This window comes from Cheilinus undulatus, linkage group 4, assembly GCF_018320785.1.
Source record: "Cheilinus undulatus linkage group 4, ASM1832078v1, whole genome shotgun sequence".
Lineage (NCBI taxonomy): Eukaryota > Metazoa > Chordata > Actinopteri > Labriformes > Labridae > Cheilinus > Cheilinus undulatus.
The window spans coordinates 42,524,455-42,548,973 of NC_054868.1; the positions used below are offsets into that span (position 1 = coordinate 42,524,455).

Here is a 24,519-nt window from a genome sequence, read left to right on the forward strand (position 1 = left end):
TAAAACCTTGTTTAAACATCTGTTATTTGATTCAGCAGCTAGATATATGAGATGCCAGCATAAACCTGATTGGACACAACAGATAAACATTGGTAATGGTATTTGTTAATTCCATATTATCTAGCCAGCATTTGTAAACAGGGCAGATTTCGGTGGATACTGATGTTGAACATATGCATCAGTGCATCCCTGCTGGTACACTAGAATGTTGTTAAGCAGAAGAAGTGACCAGCTGGATAAACTCCGAAGAAAAAGTTAGCATTGCAGAAATGTTACACCAAAAGAAGTACTGAAAAATAATCTGTGTAGGCATAGATAATCAGCTGAACTATGATTGCAGCATCAGATTTTTTACAATGCATTTCTATTGCTTGCTATTACAATAAACTGTTGATACAAAACATTCACTTCAGATTTTGTTTGCATTAGGATATCCCCATTTTTCTTTGCTGCTTAGGCACTTATTTGAACAAAGCATCTTTCTGCCATTCAACCTTGATGCATTTAGAGACTTTTATACTTTCACTTAGTTCCATATTTTCATAAATCCACTTGTGGTTGCCTCATATTGCCAGGCTTACCCATCCTCCACGCCTCCATTTAATCATCACACAACTCCCCGGCCTCTGAAAGTTCTATTGTTTGCTCAGCTGAAGGCTACAGCCCCCACATGGCAGTAAAAAAAAACTTCCCTGCCAGTGAATGTAAACAGGAGAGCACTGGCTGGTTGTTGTTAATCTATCACCTTGACATGTTTCAGTCAACGCGGCCCCTGCATCTGCCTGCTCAGGGTCCGCTGGTGTTCCAGCTCCTGTTCTCTTCTTTGCCAGACATCGATTTTTTTCAGTGATAGTGCAGGAAGTGATGTGAGACTCAGGGCACGTGTTGCACAACAAAAAAATCCCTTACATGATCAAGGCTAAAGACTTTGTTTGCATCTCTCTCATCTCTTAGGTGTTATTCGAACACAAGAACTGCTGGATCACGAGACGACCCCCCACTACTGGCTCACCGTCTACGCCATGGATCGTGGTGTGGTGCCTCTCTCTGCCTTTGTTGAAGTCTACATCGAAGTGCAGGATGTCAATGACAACGCGCCGCAAACCTCTGAACCCGTCTACTACCCCTCTGTGATGGAGAACTCCCCTAAAGACGTGTCAATCATCCAGATCAATGCAGTGGATCCAGACGCTAAAGCCAGCGATAAACTCACTTACAGGATCACCAGCGGCAATCCCCAGGGTTTCTTCACCATCAACACTAAGACAGGTAAGAAAGCTGTTACTCTGATGGCAACTAATGTCTATATTCATTGCATCCACAGAGCAGGAAGTCCCTGTGCTAAGTCAAGAGCTTTTATTATAAATCAGGACAAATGGCAACCTTGAATATGTCTGTTAGCAGTAGACAGAAAGATTTAACCACTCAAAAGAAATCATCTCTCAGGATAAAGCCTTGAAAAAAAGCTTTTTTCAAGTATGAAGTTCATCTAGGCTCCAGTGTCTACAGGATTAAATATTTAAAACCATAGCTTGCTGATAGTCTTACATTGCAAAGGTCACATATTATTTCTCTTCTTTATGGCTGAGATCAATGGGGCTATCCTGATACATGATAAACAGATATTTTTCACCAACATGTTTTTCTCATCTTAGATCTGAGCTGTTTATAAGGTTGGGAACATAAAAGATATATAAAGGAGTGCACTACATATTAAATTATCCTCTGAGACTTGGGGCGAGATTTTTGAGATGTACTATAGCTCCTGTGAGCTTCCTGTTCCCGTTCCTGCAAAAAGGAAGAGCAGTGTGAACACAGTATTTTTTAACCCGTGGACAGGAGTGGGTTGAGCCTACAGGGGTTTTTTCCACTCTAACACTCTAAAGTGTGCTCTCGTATGGTGCTCTGGAAATGGTGTGATGATTAATATTTCATTGGGATCTTTTAAAGTTGCAGGAGGAGGCTATGTTTAGTTGAGCAGCGTAGAAAATACTTGTAATAGGTGCAAAGTGAAGCTTCATGTACAGACAGAACCTCGATGTGAAATGTACAGATTTAGTCTGGTTCTGCTTGAACCAGAAGTGGGATTTATCCTGAACAGCTGCTCCATCTGTTTGTGTTAACCCTGTTTACAGAGGATAGTTTCCATTGGTGGAATATATTAAGAACACTAGAAAGTGGAAAATAAATATTAAACATATTATTATTCATATAGCATCTGTAGGGATTTGAAAAATGATTTGACATTAAAGCAAAACAGCAAAAGACCAAAAATCCAAGAGCTCTTTTTTTTTTTTTTTTTTTTAACCAACATTCAGTAAGTTTACATGTACAGTTTAATCAAGCTACTGGAAGGGCCATATAACTGAACTACTAGAATCAATTTATTGAGGTAAGTTAGGGCTGGGAGAAAAATCAATTTTATCGAGAAATCAGATTTTTTTGAAAATTTCTTTTGACTTGTGTCAGAATCTTTAATTTTACCGTAGTTTGGGTCACCCCTGCAAACAAAATATTGAGATTCTTGGATTTACAAGTTGCTCATGTATAACCAGAGTTAGCAAACTAAAAGGAAAGCATCTTGCAGATCATTTGTAGCCAGTCGTATCGCTCACTGAACATTTGTCAAACTAACACCCTCTTGGTCCATTTAGAGAAAATTTCCATCTGACACTGATTCAGCTGCAGAGAGCTTAAGTCATTGAAAACAAATACAGATATCCTCAATACACTTCTGATGGTCTTATTTGCTTGTGTAGGGAACATATAGACATTAGCATCAATAGAAGTCAGTTTCTTAAGCAGATAAAAACTCTTAGACCCTGGGTGTTGGCGTAAATAACCTCCCTTCCCTGTAGAGCTTATTTCTTCGACTCAAACTATGACAATAAATGTTAGTCGACAATATTTTTCCACAAGAAACACAACAAATAATACCCTAAAAATGTGCACAAAAAGCTGCACAGACTGTAAAAAACATAAATACCACTTTTGTTCAGTTCACTTTTATTGTTTTTTTTTTGTTATTTGAGGAAATAAAAGAAAAACTTTTGTGAGTCATTACTTATTTATTTGTTGTTTAAGAAGATGATTGGATGAACGTTCTGTCTGCCACATTCATCATGGGCCAATCAGAGCAACAAGACAAAATGAGGTAGAAGGCATGTGCAACTCTTGAAGGCAGCTTGTTGGTGGATCAAACTCAAGCCGAGGCTGGTCGGGAGAGGTGCAAAGGCATCTTCCCTGCCAAGTAGATCTGGCAAAACCTACCACTAAATGGTGGCTACATGGGGAGGTGAGCAAAAATATCTTTTACACCATGAAAAGCTGTTAGTGTGATTCTTTGCTCTTCTTTTGAAAAGGAAGTGTGGCTAATTTTGATACAACTGACACTATACTGCAGCCGAGCTAATCGCTACACCAGTGGCAGCCAATGCTAATGGCTTGCAGTAGCAGTTTTCTCCTCGAATGGCCCGACCTGGCACAAAATTTTTCACATTGGAGCGAGATGGATCAGTCTGATGACGGACATGGGCCCAGGCCAATCCATCTGCTTTGCAAGGTTAAGTGCTTACATACAAGAGTCAATCTGTCTCTTGGTACATTGTCTTGGTTTTGATTTGAATTTAGTGTGATTTCAGCAGGATTAATGTATTAACATGTATTTTAAAAGTCCAGTATTTAATCAAATTTGTAAAGCAAGACAGTTAGACTCCATCTTTGATGTGCAGATTACTCTGGGCCTGGTTCATTTAGAATGATTTGTGACCGACAGCAGCTCCAAAATTTGAATAATTTGCTCCTGCTGTCTGCTCCGCCTCAAGGACTTATTCACAAAGCATGTAGTGTAAATGAGTACAGTAGCTCAGGTGCAGAAATGCCCTTAGAATTGTCCAGCTGATTGAAGGCATTTGTGTTAATGTAAAAATTATGGGTTAGGAGAGTTTTTTTTTAGGAGTTATTTTGATGCCTGAATAAGAAAAACAAGTTTAAAACAGTTTAAAACAAATCTTACTTTCAGAAAGTAGAAAGCAAGGACGAGTCAGATAAAAAAATGTCATGTACCTCAACTGTGCTTTGTTCTGCTGCGCATTCTTGTGTGAAACAGACACTCAGTTTGTTATTCTGTCTTACCTAGCATACAAACATGCTTCTCCTATGAATGTAAATGCTCAGTTGACTGAAAAGAAGAATGTTTAGTGAAGCAGTTGCTCTAGCTCGTCCTGGCTCACGTGTGTGGTCCTGTTTCCCAAGGTTGTCCCATCAACATTCTGGAGTTATTTTGGTTGGAAGTAGCAATGTGAATTTTCTGACCAAATAAGGATTCATCATGTAGCATGTCTTCCCAAACAAGTCTCATAGTAACACAAGGCTCTCCACAACGGACAGGAAAAGAAGAGAGAAAAATAAACGATGGAGAAAAGGGGGGAAAACTTTAGGTATGCAGACACATAAGGTTGGTGTTTTTGTCCGCACGCATGACAAGATCAGTGTGAGTATGCTGATAAGAAGTCTGTAGGCTGGAAAAGGAAAGAAGTGGGAAATCGAAAATTTATCTCCCAACAAAGCAGTCATACATAACGCTGTTTTAAGTGTAAACCTTGAGCTGTGGAAAAATATATCTCCACAATCATTTTTGTCCTCAAGATATACCCTGGGTTTTTTCTGCCCTTTTATGGGCGAGTTATGTGTGGTAATATTGTTGCCATCGCCAGAAAGACACATTTATTCTGGAAGAGCTGTTTTTTAACTGATTGCCAGCCATACCTTGTTGATATTTTTACATTTTTCCCACTAGGGTTGGCTACCATGATACTGAAATTTAAATTTTAATATGATAGTATTACTATCAAAAATTGCATTGAACCTGTTCATATTGTCTGAATCTCACAGATACACATGCCATCTTTCTGCACCTAAATTTTAAGACAAAGGTTTTAATGACACCAGAACTTGATCTCAATTGAACAAAAGCATGGGCAATGTTTTCTCATTTGTATAGAGTGTGCGGGTATTTCTTTTGTAACTTCTGATGGATGTCTTCCTCAACTTTTCCCTTGTCTTTTGAAGTGAATTTAGTTTTTAAATCATTAGGTGCTTTACAAAATGTTCAGTTGTTAACCAGTGGAGATTGTATTCTCTTAAAACACCTGATGTCAGAAAGAATAGTCCTCTGTGATGGACTCCAGGCTGAAAATAATCAAATAGGGTCTCTGCTGTATGTATCAGGGCACCAGTGCACAACAAGCTGTCATACACTTATAAAGATAAAGTTAGAAACCCTGGTTGAGATTTTTTAAACATTTTTTTTTATTTTGATTATACCTGCCACACCCTTTAATAAAACAGGAGGAATTATGAGCTATTTAACCATTGATTTCAAAAAGGTACAAAAATCAGGATGTCAGTAACTTAATTGAATTTTTGTCCACAACTCGACATTTATCAAGTTTTGTCCAACTGGAAGGGAACCCTAGAAGGCACTTTATACCTTTTTGTCCACTTACAGGACAACCTAGAGGGCAATTGATCATATTTTATCCACTTATAGGTTGCCCTTTGGGGATTTTTATCACACTTGGTCCATGTAGAGGACACTTTGCCAATTAGAGAGCACCTTAAGAGTTAACACAGTCAAATTTTGTCCACTTATAGGACGACCCAGCGGGCAATGTATAATTTTTTCACCACTTCAAGGACAAACTTGAAGGCAGTATAATGTTTTGTCCGATTAAAGCACATATTGCCATTTTTGCTCACTTAAAGGGCACTTAAGGACCTCTAGGACAACCTTGAGGGCAGTTTATCATGTCTTGTCCACTTCAAGGACAATCTAGAAGGCCCTTTATTATGCTCTGTCCACTTTGGGGGCAACCAAGTGGGAACAATATAATATTTCATGTTCAAGGACACTTGACCAAACTTTGCCCTCCTAGAGTTAACCGCAGAGGGCACACTGTCTAATTTTCTCCACAAAGAGGACACTTTGCCAAATTATGCCTGCATATGGGGCACTTTAGAGAGCACACTGTCATATTTTTCAACTATATGACAGCCTAAAGGGCACTTTATCTTGCTTTGCCCACTAAAGGACAACCTTAAGGGCAATTAAATGTTTTGTTCACTTAAAGGACACTTTGAATCTTGCCCACTCAGTGGTCACCTTGCGGTCAAATTTTGTCCACTTTTAGGACAACCTAGTGGCCCATTATCACACTATCACACACACACCAATTTTGTTGACTTATAGGGCAACCCAGAGGGCAGTTTATCATTGAATATCCACTTGGGCACCTTTAGAGCACAATGTCAAATCTTGTAAACTTAGGTTCCGTTTATAGGGCCCATCCTCTGATTTCAATGGTTAAAGCGCAGAAGAATAGCCAATATACACAATCTTACTTCCCACCTCAACTGCTACCATCTGTTAGTTTTAGCTGCTAATAAAAGCCCACATTTAACCTTCAGTGCAACCCTTATTGAGCAGTTGAATAAAGTCTTCTTAGCCCACATATCTGAAGTAATTATTTCCTTCTCCCAGGATTACAGAGTTTTCATGAAGCTTATGGTTGAGTCCACTGTGGCCAGAAACTCTTTACAGGCCGTATCTTTTCGAGGTTATTTTTTATGCGCTTCAGAAGAGCTCTAAGGAAAAGGAAAACTGTTTATGGAGGACAGTGAAGCATAAGGATAAGACCCTTTCATGCATATCAAAGCATGTTGAAACTTTAATCGGTGGGACACCAGAGCCCCTTGCGTCAGGTTCAACAAAGAGTGCTTTTAACAAAGAAAACTTCATTAAATCGCTGCTCTGCTGCTTTGATTTTTTCCCCCTGTTTTTGAAGATTGCAGCTGAGAGTAGAGGTAGGAAAGTGGGCGGGAAGAGAGAGCAGGAGGAAATGGAGACTTCCAGAAGAGTCTTTAAATTCAGGCTTGGATTGAATGTCTTGAATGATTACAAATTAGGTTGTATTTTCTATATCTATGGTTATAAATGAGATCAAAATAGACCTGATATCTCTCCACATTATCAACCCAATATGGCATTTTCACCGCATATTATAGGTTTTTGAAAATGTTTAAATTTGCAACATGCAAGTCTCTGTAATTATACGTTCTAAAATTGCATTGGAAGCATAGGCCCTGTCTTGGCATATCTACAAAGCTCTACAAAGGGGTGGAAAAAGGGAAAGACGTTAAGGCCTGTGTTTTGTGTGTGGCTTTTGGAACTTTGTTGGGTTGTGTTCCAAGCTAACTAGCTAGCCTGCTATCATGGGTAAGAGCCTTGAGCAGCTTTTCTGAGCAGCCTGTCAAGCTTCAAACACATATGAAGGCTTCGCTTTGACGCCTTGGGTGGCGTCAGTTGCCCTTTTTTTTTCCCCTGCACAGACCCACATTGGCTCTGTAAAGCCCAGGATGAAAGGCTTAGGCCTACTTTATTTCTGCCAAGTAAACAAGTCCTGCTGTTTTGGCTGTTCTCTGACTTTAGTTTGTCATTAAAGTGCAAGGCCAGCTCTTCTCCCTCGCAGAGACTGTATTGCAATCCCACCGTCTGAGAGCTTAGAACTCGACGGTTTTTGCTATTGAAGGGATTGGAACAGAGAGATGGGAAAAACGAGGCAGAGCGATGTGGGGTGCAAATTGTGCCAGTCAGCTGGATATGAATTATGTGTTCTCAATCAGTAGGAGATCAGTGAATTTAAATAATGCTGTTGGGGTGTGAAATTTTAAAAGACGAACCAACACTCAGATGTCTGGTAGCACAGATCTCATCCCACCCACGGACATGACCACGGCTGTTCAAGGCTCCCAAGCCCTGATTTGGCATCTGAGGAGAATTGTATTTCCCAGATAAGTACTCAAAGGCTTGTTGTCAACAGATCACAACAAGATCTGTGGATGTGTGAAACAGAGAGAAGCATAACTGCATGTGCTTTGTGCAAAATGTCACTTAGCTGTACTGAGAGTTCCTGTAATTAGGGATGTGTGTGAATACCTAAGGATTAGACCTCATCATCCTTGCTTGTCAGCACCAGAATTGCTTTTCAGTTAAAGTAATTTTTAATATTTTTTATTATTACAGGTATACAATGAGGTACAAATGTGGTGTCTTAGCTGTAATACAGCTGCACTCTACTAGCCTGGGCTGTAGCTCCAATTAGGGGCTCCTGCCATAGTGCTCTACTACTCAGATGTAAACCAGTGCAGTGGAAGAATTGCACCTTGCAGTATGGATCTTTTTTTGCATGATTTGATTGTTTTCTGGGTGTTTTTCTTTTAGATTTAGACATGTTGACTAGTCTGGATTAATTTATTTGGTTTAATCAACAGCTAAACTAGTTGCAAGAAACATTCGAGGTTTAATTTAATACTACAGATGAATTGTTTTCAGTCCTGTGACCAGCACCAAGGACTGAGACCAAAAAAACTCACAACATAATTATCTATGTTTCTATTTAATTGTACAAGTTATGTTTTAATACTGATAAAATGTGGTACTGGGTAAAAAAATTGACAGATTCAAGGTAAACTATCAGGCAATTGTAATAAACATTCATAATCTGTGCTAACAAAAGGTATAATGTTTGTTAAATCTTGTAAAAAGTGATACTGGAGGATTCTCTGAATCTGTTATCAGTTAATGCCCGTATATTTTGGTTTGTGTTAATTTTGGTGCTCCCCTTGAATGAAACCGAACCTCTTGTCTCTTGTTGTTTTTCCTGATTTGGTCAATCAATCAATCTTTATTTATATAGCACTTTTCAAACAAAACAATGCAGTACAAAGTGCTTTACACACAAACAGAATGAAAGAAAGAATACATGCCTCTACCCCAGCCCATCCCTCCCATCCCATCCCAGTCCCATCATCCCCACCCTGTAATCCAAACACAATATTGGAAAGTATATCATAAAGCGCGTTGAGTAGTCAGTTGACTAGAAAAGCACTATACCAGCTCAAATCATTTACCAAGTCCATTTTATATCATGAGCAATGGGTTCAATCAAAGCAGGAAGGTACGTACTGAGGAAACACCATCTTAAAAATTCAAAAATGAGAAAACACTGGAGGCTAGGTTAAAATGTAAAAACAAAAAAAATGAATAGAAGAAAAAATAAATTAAAATGATGTAAAATCAGAACAAAAAGATACTAAAATAAGAATAAAAGCACTAAAATAGCTCAATAAAATTGTATAAAATAAGTCTAATACACATAGAGACAGCATGGTAGATTATGATAAGAGGATAAAATACTAAAGACAATCCTGACATTAAAACTACAGAGAGTAAATGCTAAAACACTCAAAGAAAATTAAGTGAATGATCTAAAATTTTGTTAAAGGCCAGACTGAAAAGGTAGGTCTTGAGTTTGCTTTTAAAAACATTAACATTAGATGCAGCCCTCGGGTCTTCAGGTAGGCTGTTTCACAGACGGGGGCCGTAGTGATTAAAGGATGCCTCACCGTAAGTTTTAGTTCTGACACTAGGTACTGTTAACAGAGAACTTCCTGAAGACCTGAGGGCTCTACTGGGCTCATAAGGTGAAAGCAAATCAGATAAATAAGAAGGGCCAAGACCATTAAGAGCTTTAAAAACCAGTAAAAGAATCTTAAAATCTATTCTAAAAGAAACGGGTAGCCAGTGCACAGATCTTAAAATCAATGTAATGTGATCTCTCTTTCTGGTCCTGTACATTGTTTCTTTAACAGCTAATCTCATCTTACTCTCTATTAATAGCCTTGGTTATCGTTTCAGTAAGGACCACTTTGTCAAGAAACACACATAATTTGCAATAATAAATTTTCTCTTGATTAGCAGTTGTTAAGTTTCTCTTATTGCCGTATTTGTATTTGGCGGTATGGCTGTCCTGGAATCCCCAGGACTAGCTGGGGTGGAGGAGGGTTGCAAAAAGCAGCTTGCAGAGGGAGCATCAAAGCGTAGCCAGGCTAGAGCAGTTTAAATATGTCACCATGAGTTCAAGTAGCCAATGGCATGCTTAGAACAAATTAGCTGGTTGCCAGCTAATTAGGGCTTGTGTGAGATCAGCTGATCTCGATAATACAACTACGTGGCCTGCATGAACTAATGCTGTACGCTGAGTTTGTGGGGAATCCTTGCCATGAAAGGGGCTGACAGCAAAGGGTCTCCAGCAGCATGCATTTTGTCTGGCACATGCTCCATAGCTGGATTTTCAGGTATTAATAATCAAAATGTAGAAACAGTCAAATGATTGGGAATAATCTTGCCTGTTTTTGTAGATCATGCCGAGGCATTTTTATACATTTAAGCCCATATATCCAACTCAACAGGAATTTTTAGGAAGAAAACTCCCTTTTATTTAACATCTGTTAGATGTACTATAGAATAAACAGATGTTTTTGCTTTGGTGTTGCTTGGAATAAAAATCGTTTTGTCTGCACATGAACTTGAGACAAGCAGCCCACTTGCTGTCCACGTTTATTCCTCTCTTCATAACAGAGTTGTCAGAGAGCTCTGAGCCAGTCCATCTGAGGTGTTTGACATGAGTTGCCCACCTTTCTGTTGAAGTGTGAGCAATGTTCTCTACCTGGTGATTCACTCTCTTCGTTTCCTCTGAAATGCTGCTGAAATTCTGGACTTTGAGCGGAGCTCTTACGTCGGGGCTCGTGTTAAAAAAGGGCAACCAAGCAGAACATGTAGTGAGAACACACAGACACTCAAACCGCAAATAAGCACAGGAAGTTTTTCACGTCAGAGCGAAGGAGAGTGAGTGGGGCAAAGATCAGTGCGATAACTGTCTTATCTTGGAAACACTCATTACTCTACTTCCTGTTGTGCCCATTCCACCTCACCATGTGTGGCATTGGTACTTCTGAACTACCCTGCTGTTGTCCATTGACTCTCAGATAAATTCTTATTAGTCATCGATGACCTACTACATGATATCAGTGCCCAGCCTACCTGAACCCCACTGAGAACTCCACTCCTCAGAGATGGCGCCTACCTGTATTCGTCACCAGACAATAGTGTACTTATAAATGCCAGGAGCTTGCCTTTAATAGGATGAGGCTGTCTATACCTGACTGTGTTTGCCCTTTAATCGCAGCCTTTACTCTTGTGGTTAAACCCGAAATGATGAAAGATACACCCATGTGAATTTTTATAATCTTTCTGAACATTTTTGGCCCATCCTCCTTTCTCTCCCTGAAGACACAGCTCATTGTAATCCATAGAAAAGCTCTACCATTGCTGATGTTTCAGCTTGGCTACCTTCCACAGGTTTTATGAGCATGTGTCATACCCTGGGGGGTTGAATCAAAAGGTAAAAGGAAAACAGCCCACCAGGACCTGCAGCTGCGAATCCTCCGCTTTCTGTGGTGAACACGGCAACTTTCAGTTTTGAAAGTAAAACCCACACACATACACACAACACTCGGCTGTTATCAGTGGGTTACCAAAGCTCCAACCACTATCAGGGGAAGTGAGATAGGAAATGGATACTTTCAACAACTTCCTGATGTTTCCGGTGATTTGGAGGCCAAACAATTGTCACAGCTCTCAAAAGAGATTGTGAGAAGAAAATGTGGAAATGAAAAATAGCAGCTTTTTTTCTCTTCTAACTTCAAAGAGTGGTCACGGTGGCTTAGCTGGCAAAGATTCATTTTAACCGTACTATCTTTGAAACAAATCCGACCTGGGACCTCTGGGGTGCCATGTCTTTATGTGGCATTTATCATCTTTTGAAAGAGTAAATAACCCCTCATCTTCTGAAATATCGGTCTGATTTTTTGGTGCTATCTTGAATATTTTCAAAGAACAGAATGGGAGATTTTAATTGGAGAACATTTCAATTAAACCTTCAGTATGAAGACTTCTTTCAAAAAAGAGGAGATTTTGACATTTAGTCACCTTTTGGCATCATCAAACTACAGAAGCCCTGAGGGGACATGCATCTATATATTTTATTTAACTCTCTTTGCCCCTTATATGACAATTTTAGTTATTTTCTTGAGCTATTGGCTTGTTTATCCTTTTATCTTGATACAAATACTGATTTCCCCATGATATTAAGCAAATTTGAGCATTTTTCTCAGGAGCTCAGGGAAGTAACTCATTCTCATAACTTTTTATTGGCATTAGATGAATGGATTGAGGACTAATGAAAAAAATACTCTATTAGGTATAAGTAGAGTAAAATAAAACAGGAGATCTATTATTTGTTGTGTGGCTAAAATGCTCAAATACCAACCATTATTTCTAGGGTTACAGACCTTGTGACCAGAAAGCTGAAAATCCATTTGAACCGTCAAGATAGATCAAAAGACATTAAAATTCATTTTTGCTAGGTTGATTTTCCGGTATTTGAAAGGCTGTGTTTTTCCTCTGCAGTGGCCAACCTGTGCAGGTTTACAGAGGCTGAGGTCAAGAAAGTATATTGACAAATCTGTCACAACAAGGAAGCACTGCTGTCGTTGTGACAAGTAAGGTGGTGAGGTAAACCAAAGCTTAGACGGCTGAGCGGAGGAGACACTGCTGCTGACACAGGGATATCACACAAATTACAATGTGCTGTGTTTTATTTTAAATGTTTCAACACTTAGATGTCCTTGCTCAACATTTAATGCCAAATTGTTTGGAGATGTCTCCGTTAAATGCACTGGGTTGATCGTGTTGGTGCACATCAAAGTGCCTCGCCTGCGTAAATTAAATGTTAAAGGTGTAAAGGTGCCAGGGTGGCTCTTGCAAATTTGTAGGTGGCAACACATTTTGGACATTTAATTTATTCAGAGTGCACTGCTGCCTCAGGTCCCTGTTTATAAGATGTTTTTAGACATTGTAGAAGCAGACATGGCAAAAATTCTGTGCCTACTATGCCTCCAAGAAATATTAGAAGTCAGATACCTGTAAAAGAATGAATTGGAAGACTAGCTGGTTGTGAGACTAGCTTACTAAGTGGGTCAACACTGTCAGTAGGGATGGACAATATTGGATTTTTGCTGATACTTGCTATGCCAATATTTCCAGATTAATTTGAGCTGATACCGATACTGATTTGGATAGTAAAATGCCGTTCAGTCCTGAAACCTCAGTCCTTTAAAGTTTGATTATGAACAAGTTTCAGGCCTTAAAAAGAAACTTTTTTAAAATGTCAGGAATAAAGAAATAGACTTCAGCTGATGTAGGTCTGTTGGTCCAATTTAAAACTCCTCTAAATTATTTGTTCTTACAGCAAATATTTACAGCAGATATAGGCTCTTTACAGCCAAAATATTGATTGTAAATGTGAGCAGAAATGTTCATATCCGCTCATTTAATTAACTTTATTAGCTCATATCTGCTGATGCCAATTATATTGTGCATCCCCAACTAGTTAGTTGGTACCAGATTACAAGTTAGTTAAGCTAATTAACATTTTGAATATGTTGGCCTCCATTTTACGCTCAAACTCGACTTAAGGTATAGTGCTCACTGGTGCAGCCTCAGGACCAACCACAACCACCCGTGTAACAAATCATGACCCAAATTTCCTAAATTTTTCAATCATAACCAAATGTTTTTAATGAAAAATAGAGTCAATTTGGACTTGAGATGGAAACAAAAGATGTACCAGAACAATGAGTGGCTTTTATCAGTGTAAGTTCCTGAGATGCCTTTCAAAAACAATGATTCCTTCAAGATAAAAGCTCATCATAATCTTCTTGCTGCACATAACACATCTGCAACCCACTGGAGATGGCCTCCAACCCACTTTTGGTTCCCAACCCACAAGTTGAGAATAAAATAGCTACGTGATACAAGTCAAGATGATAGCCAAAGCTAACAGCCTTCTCTCTTTTCTCTACTGCCTGGATGTCAATAAGTACTGTAAACAAATATCATGTGGCAGAACTTTAACTGAGAAGATTGTGCTAAGAAGTGTGTAGATGGGGCGCAGATGGCCTAGTGGTCAGGTCGCACGAGTTTATCATCTGTCCCTCTCTGTCAATAAAGGCATAAAAAGTCCCCAAATATATTTTAAAAGTGGGTAGGTGAAGTCATGTACTACCAGCATACTAACTGGGGCAACATTTAGTGCTGACAAGTGCATAAATGTCACCCAGCATGGAGGACTGAAGACTGGCACTGTTAGCACTGCTAACGCTAACCACACTCAACAGGAGGGTTGGGTAATGTTTTTTTCCTGATATCTGTGCTAGAGCAATACTTTCTAAATGTGCCTAAATGGTGCCTGAATCAGTACTTTAAAGAGAAAATGTGTGATAATTCAGTGGATTAATTCCTTCTTTATCAGCATTTATTGTTTTTATTAAGGTGTTGCATCAGTGCATACTATGAAGTAAATGTTCTGTAGGAAGACACAAACAGAGCACAGATTTCTCAGGACAACAGGATGATCTATAGAAGTCCATGCTCTGCTGAAATACAACAAGTATGCATCAGTTACATAGCATGCCATTTTGCGCCTTTCATTTGGAGTGGCAGGAGGCTGGGTCGGGTTGGCAAGGGTACCAAAATGAAGTACCAAAATCCGTGATGTAACTTGGTACAGTAGGTATCAGATGTTTTGGTACTGGTACTGGATTTCAATACCCATCCCTACCCAACAGACCAAATGATATCATTTAGCCATGGCCAATGTAAAATTAGTGGTTCTCAATGCTGACTTTGTACTGGTCTGTTGGCCTGAATGTAAGTTGCCTCTCAACTGACCAATAAAGTTGTCTTTGGAGCATCCCCAGATGGTAGATGGAGGACTAACTTGTAATAACCTCTCGAGCAGAAACATGCGAGTTTGACTTGGCATCCAGTCTTTGGTCGAAGTACTCAAGTCAGTTGTTGTTAAAGTCAACAAAAAACACAAGCACAGATCAACTTGTTGATTTTTTCTCATATGCATTGCTAATATTGCCCTGGATTCTTTAAAAAGACTAAATCCTAGTTTGTTTTTTACTAGATTCCTCATGTGCGTTCTTTGGTTACTTCTAAGGGAATTAATTCCACATTTTCTGAAATTCTAAAACCACTAAATTGTAACATTTTTATGCCAAACAAGCCAGTATTGGATTGACAGGCAGGCGCTGAGCAGTCTACATGCCCTTGCAGATTAACTCATGTGATGCCAACAGTAACACTTTCTGGCTTGGTTGTACATGTAAATTTGACAGATAAATAAAGGCCAATGTGTAACCACCAAGGTCTGAATCTCTACATGAATAGAGATTCAGCTTGAAGCTGAAGTGCCCACACAATCTCTCACTGTAAATGTCTGTAGAGCTATGTCTTAAATACCTACTTATCAGAACTGACATGGCTCAACATTATAAGTAGGCACTTTGGTTCTTCAGCTGCTCCTCTGCTCCCATTTATTCACACAGTCTATAACATTCACTTTCACAGGCACTTGGGAACCTGAATCCCCTTGTTGCCCCGACTCTTCCATGACGTGGTTGTCATTCAGATTACAAATAAGCCTTGCAGCTGTGAGGTGCTGAGATAACTCAATCCCAATGTAAACATTGCTCCCCCACTAAATGCCTTTTACCATTTCAGAGACCCCTACATGCTTATAGATGTGTTTGCAGCGGGTTACAAGGCCTCTCTTGTCAAATTTGGAGTGTTTCTGAACAATAGAGAAGAACTTAATTTGGGCCACACTGCCTTTTGAGTGGCATGCCAAGCGTTGCTCTCCCTCCAAATAAAAGTCACTCGCAGGCTGAGAGAATTGGTTATAAAGCAAGTGACAAACAGCTCCCACTTTGGTGTAGCATCCCTTCTTAAACTCCCACAGTGCTTTGGATTTTCATGTCCCACAGTTTTCATTTGAGCGCGTAGATGGCACTGCGAGCTGTGAAAACAGATTCTTTTCACAGTGTTGTTTTAGGCTCGAGTGGCAGACACTTAACTCATAATGAAGCTGAGAATATTGATATAGTTGTCTGGAGTTGAACATTGGGTTTCGGGATAAGTAATTTGTTGCCGTGTTCATTACTTTACTCGCACAGGAGAGAAAGAGCAAGGGGCTTAAATAATGAGTTTTCATAGCTCGGTGTCAGCTCATCAACAACAATGCTAAATATCTCAAGGACGTAAAAATTGCACAACAAGTCCCGCCACTGCAGAGACACGGCACATTCCCAATGGTCTGGAGTTACATCTAAATGTGTGTCACTCCCAAGACTGCTAATCACAGCAGCAGTGCTCGGGTATGAAGTGGCCCCAACAATGTCCTGGACTCCTTAACTCCCTCCAGGGCGTCCATTTTGGAACAGCGGTTGTAGCGCTCAAGGACATGGTTGAGAGTGCCACTGCTGCCTTGCTGTTGTTTTTCTCCCCCTCTCAAAACAGCATGGCTATAATTACTGTCGGCCGAGCACGGCCCACGCCTCAGGATGGATTTTTGTGTGTGCGTGCGTGTGTTTTGTCAAAGACTGCGGCTTGGAAATGCAGACTTCATTGGTGCGCTCTGGCTTACCAACCTTCTATTTTACAGCTCTTTAACTCAAGGTAGAGTTTGAGTGGTATGCACCTTTATCGGCTGGAACGCCTGAGCAAACAATATAAAAGAACCATTCCTCGTGAGCACGTAGCTTTTTCCTGAATACAGAGTTAAAATAGACATGGGTTTCTGTAATGTTTAGATTTTTTGGAAACAAGTTGATGTGACTTGTGTTCAGATGGTGATATCAGTGCTTGGATATTAGAGTGGGCGGTGAGTCCCGTGGTCAAAGATCTGGCAGAGCTGGCAGCATGTCAGGGAAAAAAATGGATCAGAAACAAACAAAAGTAGTTTCAGCTACAACACTACATTCATTTAAATAGCTCACACCACTCACAGTGGATGCTGCATGTTTTTTGCTTTCCAGATTTTAAATTCTCCTCCCAGACATCTCTACATCTTCAAATGGATGTGGGTTGTTCTGCTCCATCAAAATTCTTAAATACTTCAACCTTAAAAATGCGGAAGAGCCTTAAGTTGAGCGTGTGGTTTGAACCATTTAAAGAAGAATTCATGCCCTCAAATTGCATAGCTAACTACTGTAGAGCTAACAGTAAATTATTCTTTGAGCCTTTTTAAGGCTTTAGTTTTAGCCCTTTATGCTTTAGTGGATAGGGGAGGAAACAGGGATGACAGAGTGGGGAGAAGTACGGACGGCAAGGGTAGAACCAGAAATTAGTGTGTCGTACGATCCATACATGGGGCACACAAGACAAGTGCAATCGTGATGCCATTTGAGGCTGTAATATTTGGGCTCTGGCAATGTCTTTTCATTTTGAACTTTGCAGTAGCATAACTGGGGACGAGCTTAACCCACCTTTTTTGCTGTCTTGGAAGTAGTAACAAAGGTCTGAACAAGCTATAGTCAGCAGGCTGCCCTATATCATTTATTTTGACCAAAAATAAGCAGAAACTTAATGTTTTGTTTTGAGTTAATTTCATTAGACTGTCAAAATTAATTCACTATTTCCTCAGATTTGAGAATCAGTAGCCATTCTTCATCAGATATAATGTTTGACATCGGTATTGGCCGATATTGTTCCTGCTATTGGCCAAATGATGTGGCATGAACCACTCAGTTACCGATTTGAATCTGTTGTGTCTAATTGATTTTAATGCCGCCAGCTAGTATGTCTATCTCCTGGATCACAAAAAGATTTTTGCAGCGCAGAAGTGGTGACCAGTTAGACAAACTCTGATCAGATCTGTTTACTCCGCTTTAGAGGTAGGGTGAGGAGCTTGGACATCCAGAGGGAGCTCTGAGTAGAACAGCTTCTCCTCTGGCTCAAAAGGAGCCAGTTGAGGTTGTTTAAACATCTGAATAGTATGAATCCTGGTCTGTTCCCTATAGAGGTCTTCAGGGCATGTCAAGCTGCAAGGACACCCCTGGGTAGATCCAGGACTCACTGGCGGGATTTCATATCTCGTCTGGCTTGGGAGTGCTACAGAATTCCACAGAAAGAGCTGTCACTTGTTTGCCAAGTCTTCATTTGCTGTTTTGTTTTTTTTTAAATACAGCGATAAACACCGTACCAGGGACTTGTTACTGAGTTTCTACCGTACTGTGAGATTTTGATACCGTTACAGCCCTAGTAAAGAATGATGAATAAAGAAAAAGACACAGGTCTGTTGGTCCACTAACTTATTTGTTTGTATGGGCAATATTTACAGCTGATATAGGCAGATTTTTACAGCTAAAATATCAGCTGTTAATATTGGCAGAAATGTTGATATCTGCCTATACTGATATCATACCAATAATTAGGAATGCGCGATATTATCGGTCTGTTATCGGTATTGGTGGATATTTGCTTATAAAGGCAAATATCTGTATCGGCAGATATCAAAATTTCTCCTGATATTTACATCTGAAATTTTACCTCTGTATTTCAGCATATTTCGACTGTAAATTTTGGCCACATATACTGATAAATAAGTGGAGTTTTAGGCTGAACCAACAGACCTATGTCAGTTAAGGCCTTTTTCTTTATTTATCCTCATTCTTTAAACTTTTAAGTGTTTTTTTTAAGAACTAAAGTTTGTGTCCTTGGTCATCCTTAAACTTTAAAGTATGTCCAAAAGGACTGAAATTTCGTCCCCGAAAAGCATATTTAAATATTGATAGTGATATCAGTATCAGCTAAAATGAATCTGTAAATATCAGCATATTGGATATCGGCAAAAATCCAATATTGTCCCTACCAATAATAGATCATCCATGCTAGCAACAGGCAAAAAGGTGGAGGTAAGCCTAATAGCAACCTGCCTGCCAGCTGTGCAGATTCATACTTAATTCTTAAACTTGCTACCATCAAAACAGGCAAGTTATGACAAGTCCAAATTTTGAACTAATTTTACCAATAAATAAACAAGCTATGCTGACCAAAAGTCTTTTTTAAATAGGCCATCAGTTTGTTTATTCCTGCAGTAAAAATTGTCTTTTCATATGGGACATAACTGGGACTCCTTGGCTTTTGGAGTCAGCCTCAAGTGAACTTTATTATACTTCTGCATTTGCTCCATTTCTCAACACCAGAGGCTTCTGCCTGCCTAGTACACTTTATTTAGTGTGAAAAAAAGGAACCTTTGACATTCCAGCTGCTCACTTTAAGATGGGATTATCTGTCGCATTTGAGACGTATATTAAGCATATCCAGTTTGGCAGGAAATGTTGCTGTCCTGCTGTGAGGTCAGAACCCTGCTGTTGCCAAAAGCACAACTGTGTCAGGAGGGAGTCCTTTATTTATCAAACTGCCTTTATATTTATGACCTGTTGCTGAATGTAAAGCAGCTCCGGATGGTGATATTTCATCTCATACAGGATGTGAAATCTGAACATGCTCACTGAATGAGGTTTGCTGTCACTATTTCTGCCTTGGCAACTAGAGTCAAATTGCTTCCAAAAGACTTTTTTACTTCCTGTTGAAGTTTTTGTCTTTTAAGGCTGTCAAAAATGTTGATACTTTTTGCACTTTTTAAAATGTTGAAATCTCTGTCATTTTAATGATCCATAGCATCCAGAAGAACCAACAATCAGTGCAATTTAGACACTGTGGAGGAGTTTATGGCCAAATTTGGTCATGAAAGATAAAAAACTTACCCAATGTTGAAAACCAAGCACTGGTTTGGATGCTGTAGTATCCATGTTCTTTATTTCCAGTAGTTTAAAAGTAGTTTGAAACTCTGGTATCTTGACAACCCGCTGTCTTGTGTGCCTGTGCGCTCCCTCCAGCTCATTTCAACAAATGTCTCATTCTTGTTTCCAGCTGGAGGTAGCAGTGCTAAAATGCGTGTCAGCTGGAGACTGAATAAGAGAAAAAATACTCCAGATCTGAAATGCAAAAGATTTTTGAACAAGCTCCCACACCCATAAACAGAAGGCACCATGCATTGTGCCATCTTGTTTCATTAACTCATCTTCCGGTATGCTTACGGATGCAGCATCCAGGTGTGAATTATGACAGTAAAATGAGACTCCTCTGCAATCTCTGCAAGGCTGAACTTAAGCCAAACTTCTATTCTTCAGTCGGCTTTGGATTACAGAAAATCTTTTATGATTTCATTAGTTTTGCTGTTTGTCTGCACTTCTCTTCTGAAAGTGATGTGTTTTTATTACAAGCCCAGTATCTGTTACAATAGCCGGCCAGGCTTTGATAAGGTGGTTGCATTGCAGAGGAATTATAAATCATCATCCCAGACGTGGTGTGCTTAATGTTGTCATCTGTATTCTGCTCAATAATACATGTACAGAGAAAGAAGTTACCTAACATGGCACACAGGGGAGTGTAAAAACATTATCATCCATCAGCTCCAGCCTCGCTAAAGCACATGAATAATTAGTCAGCAAGTCTGTTTTGATGTGGCACAGCAGAACTATTAGCTTTGATGGTAATAATCTACAGCTCACTGGCTCATGAAGCGCATGCTGATCCTCTGCAAACTTTCTTGCAGACATCATGCAACGCTGCAGAGAGTAAATCCTGCAAGTCGTATGAATTTATCCAACTTGATTTGTGTCGTCAGTGTTGATGCACCTCTTTTTACTCCATGAGGGAGGGAGTGGGGATGAAGGGCTGCTTTATTTTGTGCTTATTTAGATTTTCTTTTATGTTAGCACCTAAAGTGGGTGGTAGGGGTTTAAAATGAACATTTATTCATGATTCTTGTCCTGATGTTGCTACATTGAACATGCAGAAACACAGAAAGAGGAAATGTGTGCTTTTTATTTCAGAATATCAGTAGCCTTATATCTCCAGAGCTCACTGTGAAGATTAAAGAAAGCCTAAGTAGCAGAGGATAAAAAAGAGGAGGGGGGGCAGAAGCGCCTCGCACAAATGCCTCAATTGCAGTGCTGTGGGAGGGATATTTCAGGAGCCGTAAGTTGTGGCCTGCTATTCTCGTTGCAGGCATATGTGCCATTGATGGGTTTGGGTTTCGGAAATCCTTTGCTTTATGCTAATCAGGCGCAGTGTGGCTAGCAGACAGCTCTGCTGCGGTTAAACTTGGCATGTCTACTCTACACTCAGCGTCTCTGCAAAGTTGCAATTACACTGCTAGTGAGAACAGAACGCTGTCTTTAACATAGTCATGTAGCAATATCCTCCCCCTCTTTTTCTTCTCTTTTTTGCTCTTGTTTGTGAATTTAATTCAATTTTGGATTAGTCAGGAACTCAGGACTCAAGCTTGTTGTACGTTTTTCTCAAAGTCTGGCTCAACAAAGTCTCCTCGGTGGGATAGATGTCACACAGCATCAGTTCCCCTACTTGAAATGAATAATAGAGCTCAAAAAACCCTTGAAACACTTCAAGTGGCTGTAGGATTTCTTCAAAAGTTTTCTTTTTCACTGTTTAAAAAAAATGCTGAAATATGCAGACACTGTCTGGCTGACTGTCTGTCTGTTTATTCAGCTTGTGGAAGAAGTAAAAGCAGGGTGTCAAGGCTGTGCTGCTGTTTGGGCTCTATTTGCAGACCTTTGTGATATTTCACATATGTAAGGCAGTGTGGTGGGCTGTCTGGCAACTGGTTTAACCAGAAACAGAGAAAAAACTTCAGAAGAACTCCTCCAGATGCAAGCTCTTCACTCAGGGGTGACTGATGAGATAACCAGCAGGGTTCAGATCATGTCACCCAACAGTTAGTGGGAGGATCGGTTTAAGTTTGAAGCTTATTTAGCAAATATTGTTCTTTTCTTTGCAGTGCCTCTGAACTTTCTTAAAGAAGCTGTTTGGCTCTGTGATTTGAATTTAAAGACAAAATGAACCTCACAGTCAAACATAATGAAACTGCTGCAACATTATGAAATGATGCAATAAGATACGATAAAAATTACATAATGATTGAATCACAGATTATTTTCTCAGATTACCGTCTTCTCTCAACTCAGTTCAGGAATGATTTGTTCTTCTATGAATTATTTTATATTAGAATGAAAACGACCCTCTTTACCTATTTTTGTTTAAAATGAATACTTTTTAATTTATTTGGTTCCCTGTATAAGTGCTCTTATTTTTCTTTATAAAATGCATCATTGATAAATGAAACTGCTTTAGCGGCTGATGTCAAACACACAAACCAAACACAGATAGAGTCCTCTGCTGGAACAAAGAGCTTTATAATATGTGTTTTTGTCCAATTGATTAAAAATGTTCACATCTTTACTGATTTTTTAAAATTGTATTTCCAAGTGTTGTTACATCTCTTATAGTCAGAAGTGTCATCATGGTTTTGTTGTCTGTTGTTTGTCTTTTGTTATTTTTCTATATCTGGATGATTATAATTTTCATTTTCTTCTCTTACAGGTTTGGTTACAACAACTTCAAGAAAGCTGGACAGGGAGCAGCAAGATGAGCACATTCTTGAGGTGAGCCCTTTGTTTTGAAAAGTTGACCTTGGAGATGGTTCAGTGTCAGTGTCTTGTGTTTATGTAAAAAAATGAAAAAGTAACGTGATGATCAGGAAGCTTAAAGGTCAACAGTTCCCTTGTAAAAGACAGAAGAACAACAATTTCTGTATCTGTGGTTTTGGCATTTGCAGTTAACCTCGGCTGAGTGGCACATGTTTCCAACAAAAAACAAATCATCTTGTATACGCTAGAAGGGGTCGGTTTGGAATTATTTCTCCTTGGACTGATTTCCGGATGGGGGGTGGGAGGGAGAGGCAGAGGCAGAAGGTGTATGTGGGAGATCATGGTGACTGTTCTTTTGTTCTTTCCCACTGTTCCGTCTCATGGATGGAGCAAGCTGGGGCAGGAAGCTGTTGTCAAACCAATGGGCCAATGTCTAAACTTGTGGGTTTTAATTGCGCAGGGCTCTGTTCTCTCTCCTGTTGCTTTCCTCCCTCCTTTTCCCTCCCTCTCTCTCACTGCCGAGTTGCAGTTGATAATAGCTGTTTTAATTGTGTTTCCGGTGCTGACAGAGAGCAGATTGGACGCCTTTTAATTATTGTTAGAAGTTATACAATTTAGTGATCACTGGGGGACAGTTCAGACTGGTGCGGGGTTGTATTTCATTTTCTTATTGTGAGTTGCTTTGCACTAATTACATTACAGGAGTGAGAGTAAATGATAGGGAAGAAAGAGGGAAATAACGTCAAATTAAACTCCTTTAGGGAAGTATTTAGCTGATGAATCAAATTGAATGACAGGTTTATTGGAAAAAAGGCTAAATCTTTATGGCTTTGGAATTGGCAAGATTATTGGGAATCAAGGGAAGAAAATTGTTTCCATACAAACCGAGTGCTTTTCCATTCAGCTGTAGACTCATAGTGTTTTCATGATAAACTATATAAATAAGGACGTAATCTCAGTGTTGTCGCCTGTTGGTTTATGAAGTAGACTTTTGAAGCCTATCAGTGAGTGAGTGATATCGGAAATGCCATTTCAGCCTACCTTTTTGTCAACCTAGTAAGTATGTAGACTATTCAGCCACTGTAGAGTGTAGCAGAGCAAATCACTTGCTAGTCAGACCAGACAGGCTGTAAGTGTGTTTATTTCAAAGGATGCATAATAATGTATTTTTGGATTTTATTTCAATTGTTTTTCTGTTTTTTTTAGACATAAATAGACAAATCAAGTAGCACTTGATTCTGCCATAAATGATAGATGCAGTCTTTATCAAATATAGATGATCAATAATGAATAACAACAACGACAAACAAACAAAGCCTGCTGATAGATAGCAAGCTCTTTAGTGCACACTATTAAGATTATATATCAGTATTACAGATGTAAAAATGATAATGCATTTAAATGCATATTCAAGCTGCAACAGAAAAAAACATATTTTCTGATGTGGGCTAACACAATACAAGCACCAAGGAAAAAACAATTAGGACTAACTTTTATTGTCAAGGATTTGTTGGCGGTACTATGTTTATCACTTATGTAGCTTAGCTTAGCTGCAGCACCAGCAAATCTACACTGATACAGCAAGTTGCTGCAGTGCTGGGCTAAAGACGGCTCGTATTAAAGCCCCAGACGGGCTGAAGGAGATGTGCAAAGTGACGACTCACCTCATGTTGCTGCTATTACAGACAACAGACTTTAGGAAGAGAGAACACACCTTTGACCATATTACTGTGATTCATAATAATCGCACAGATACAAGTAGGTGATATTTGGCTTGTACTCCTCTTTAGTGTCAGAGCGAAACATGCTGCTGACTGGGCTAAGGCCCCGTCCACACAGAGACGAAAACGATAAATTGCTGTTTTGTTTTGAAAAAGTTTTCCATGAAGATGGGATCATTTCAAGAAATGTCTGTGTAAGCACAGAACCACTGAAAACAACCGAAAACGCTGTTGTGCATATGCCAAGCCTGTACGTGGCGCTGTAACGCTGATACGGAAATGCACCAAAAGAGAGAAGAAGATCACAAAAAACTGACACAAACTTTCTTCTAGCTGCCCTTCTGGTTGTTCTCCACGTTGGATTTAAGAACATCTAGGATGTGCATTTCATGGTGGTGGTAAAGGAGCATCTGATTTTGCTGTAAAAGCTATAAGAAGCTTAGTAGCTTCTGCAGCATGAACACAACCCTTGAAT

General features: G+C 39.5%; 1 protein-coding gene across 7 annotated transcripts in view; it reads left to right on the forward strand.

Annotated features, from left to right (window-relative positions):
- fat1a (FAT atypical cadherin 1a) overlaps nucleotides 1–24,519 on the forward strand; it is a 120,280-nt gene that overhangs the window by 26,692 nt on the left and 69,069 nt on the right. For all 7 annotated transcript variants that reach the window (XR_005991795.1, XM_041785060.1, XM_041785055.1 and 4 more), the window contains exons 3-4: nucleotides 955–1,269; nucleotides 22,277–22,338. Coding sequence is in view for 6 of the 7 variants with exons in the window: in XM_041785060.1 (XP_041640994.1) it covers nucleotides 955–1,269; nucleotides 22,277–22,338 (377 nt within the window). In the remaining variant the exon portion in view is untranslated. The remainder of the gene's footprint in view (nucleotides 1–954; nucleotides 1,270–22,276; nucleotides 22,339–24,519) is intronic.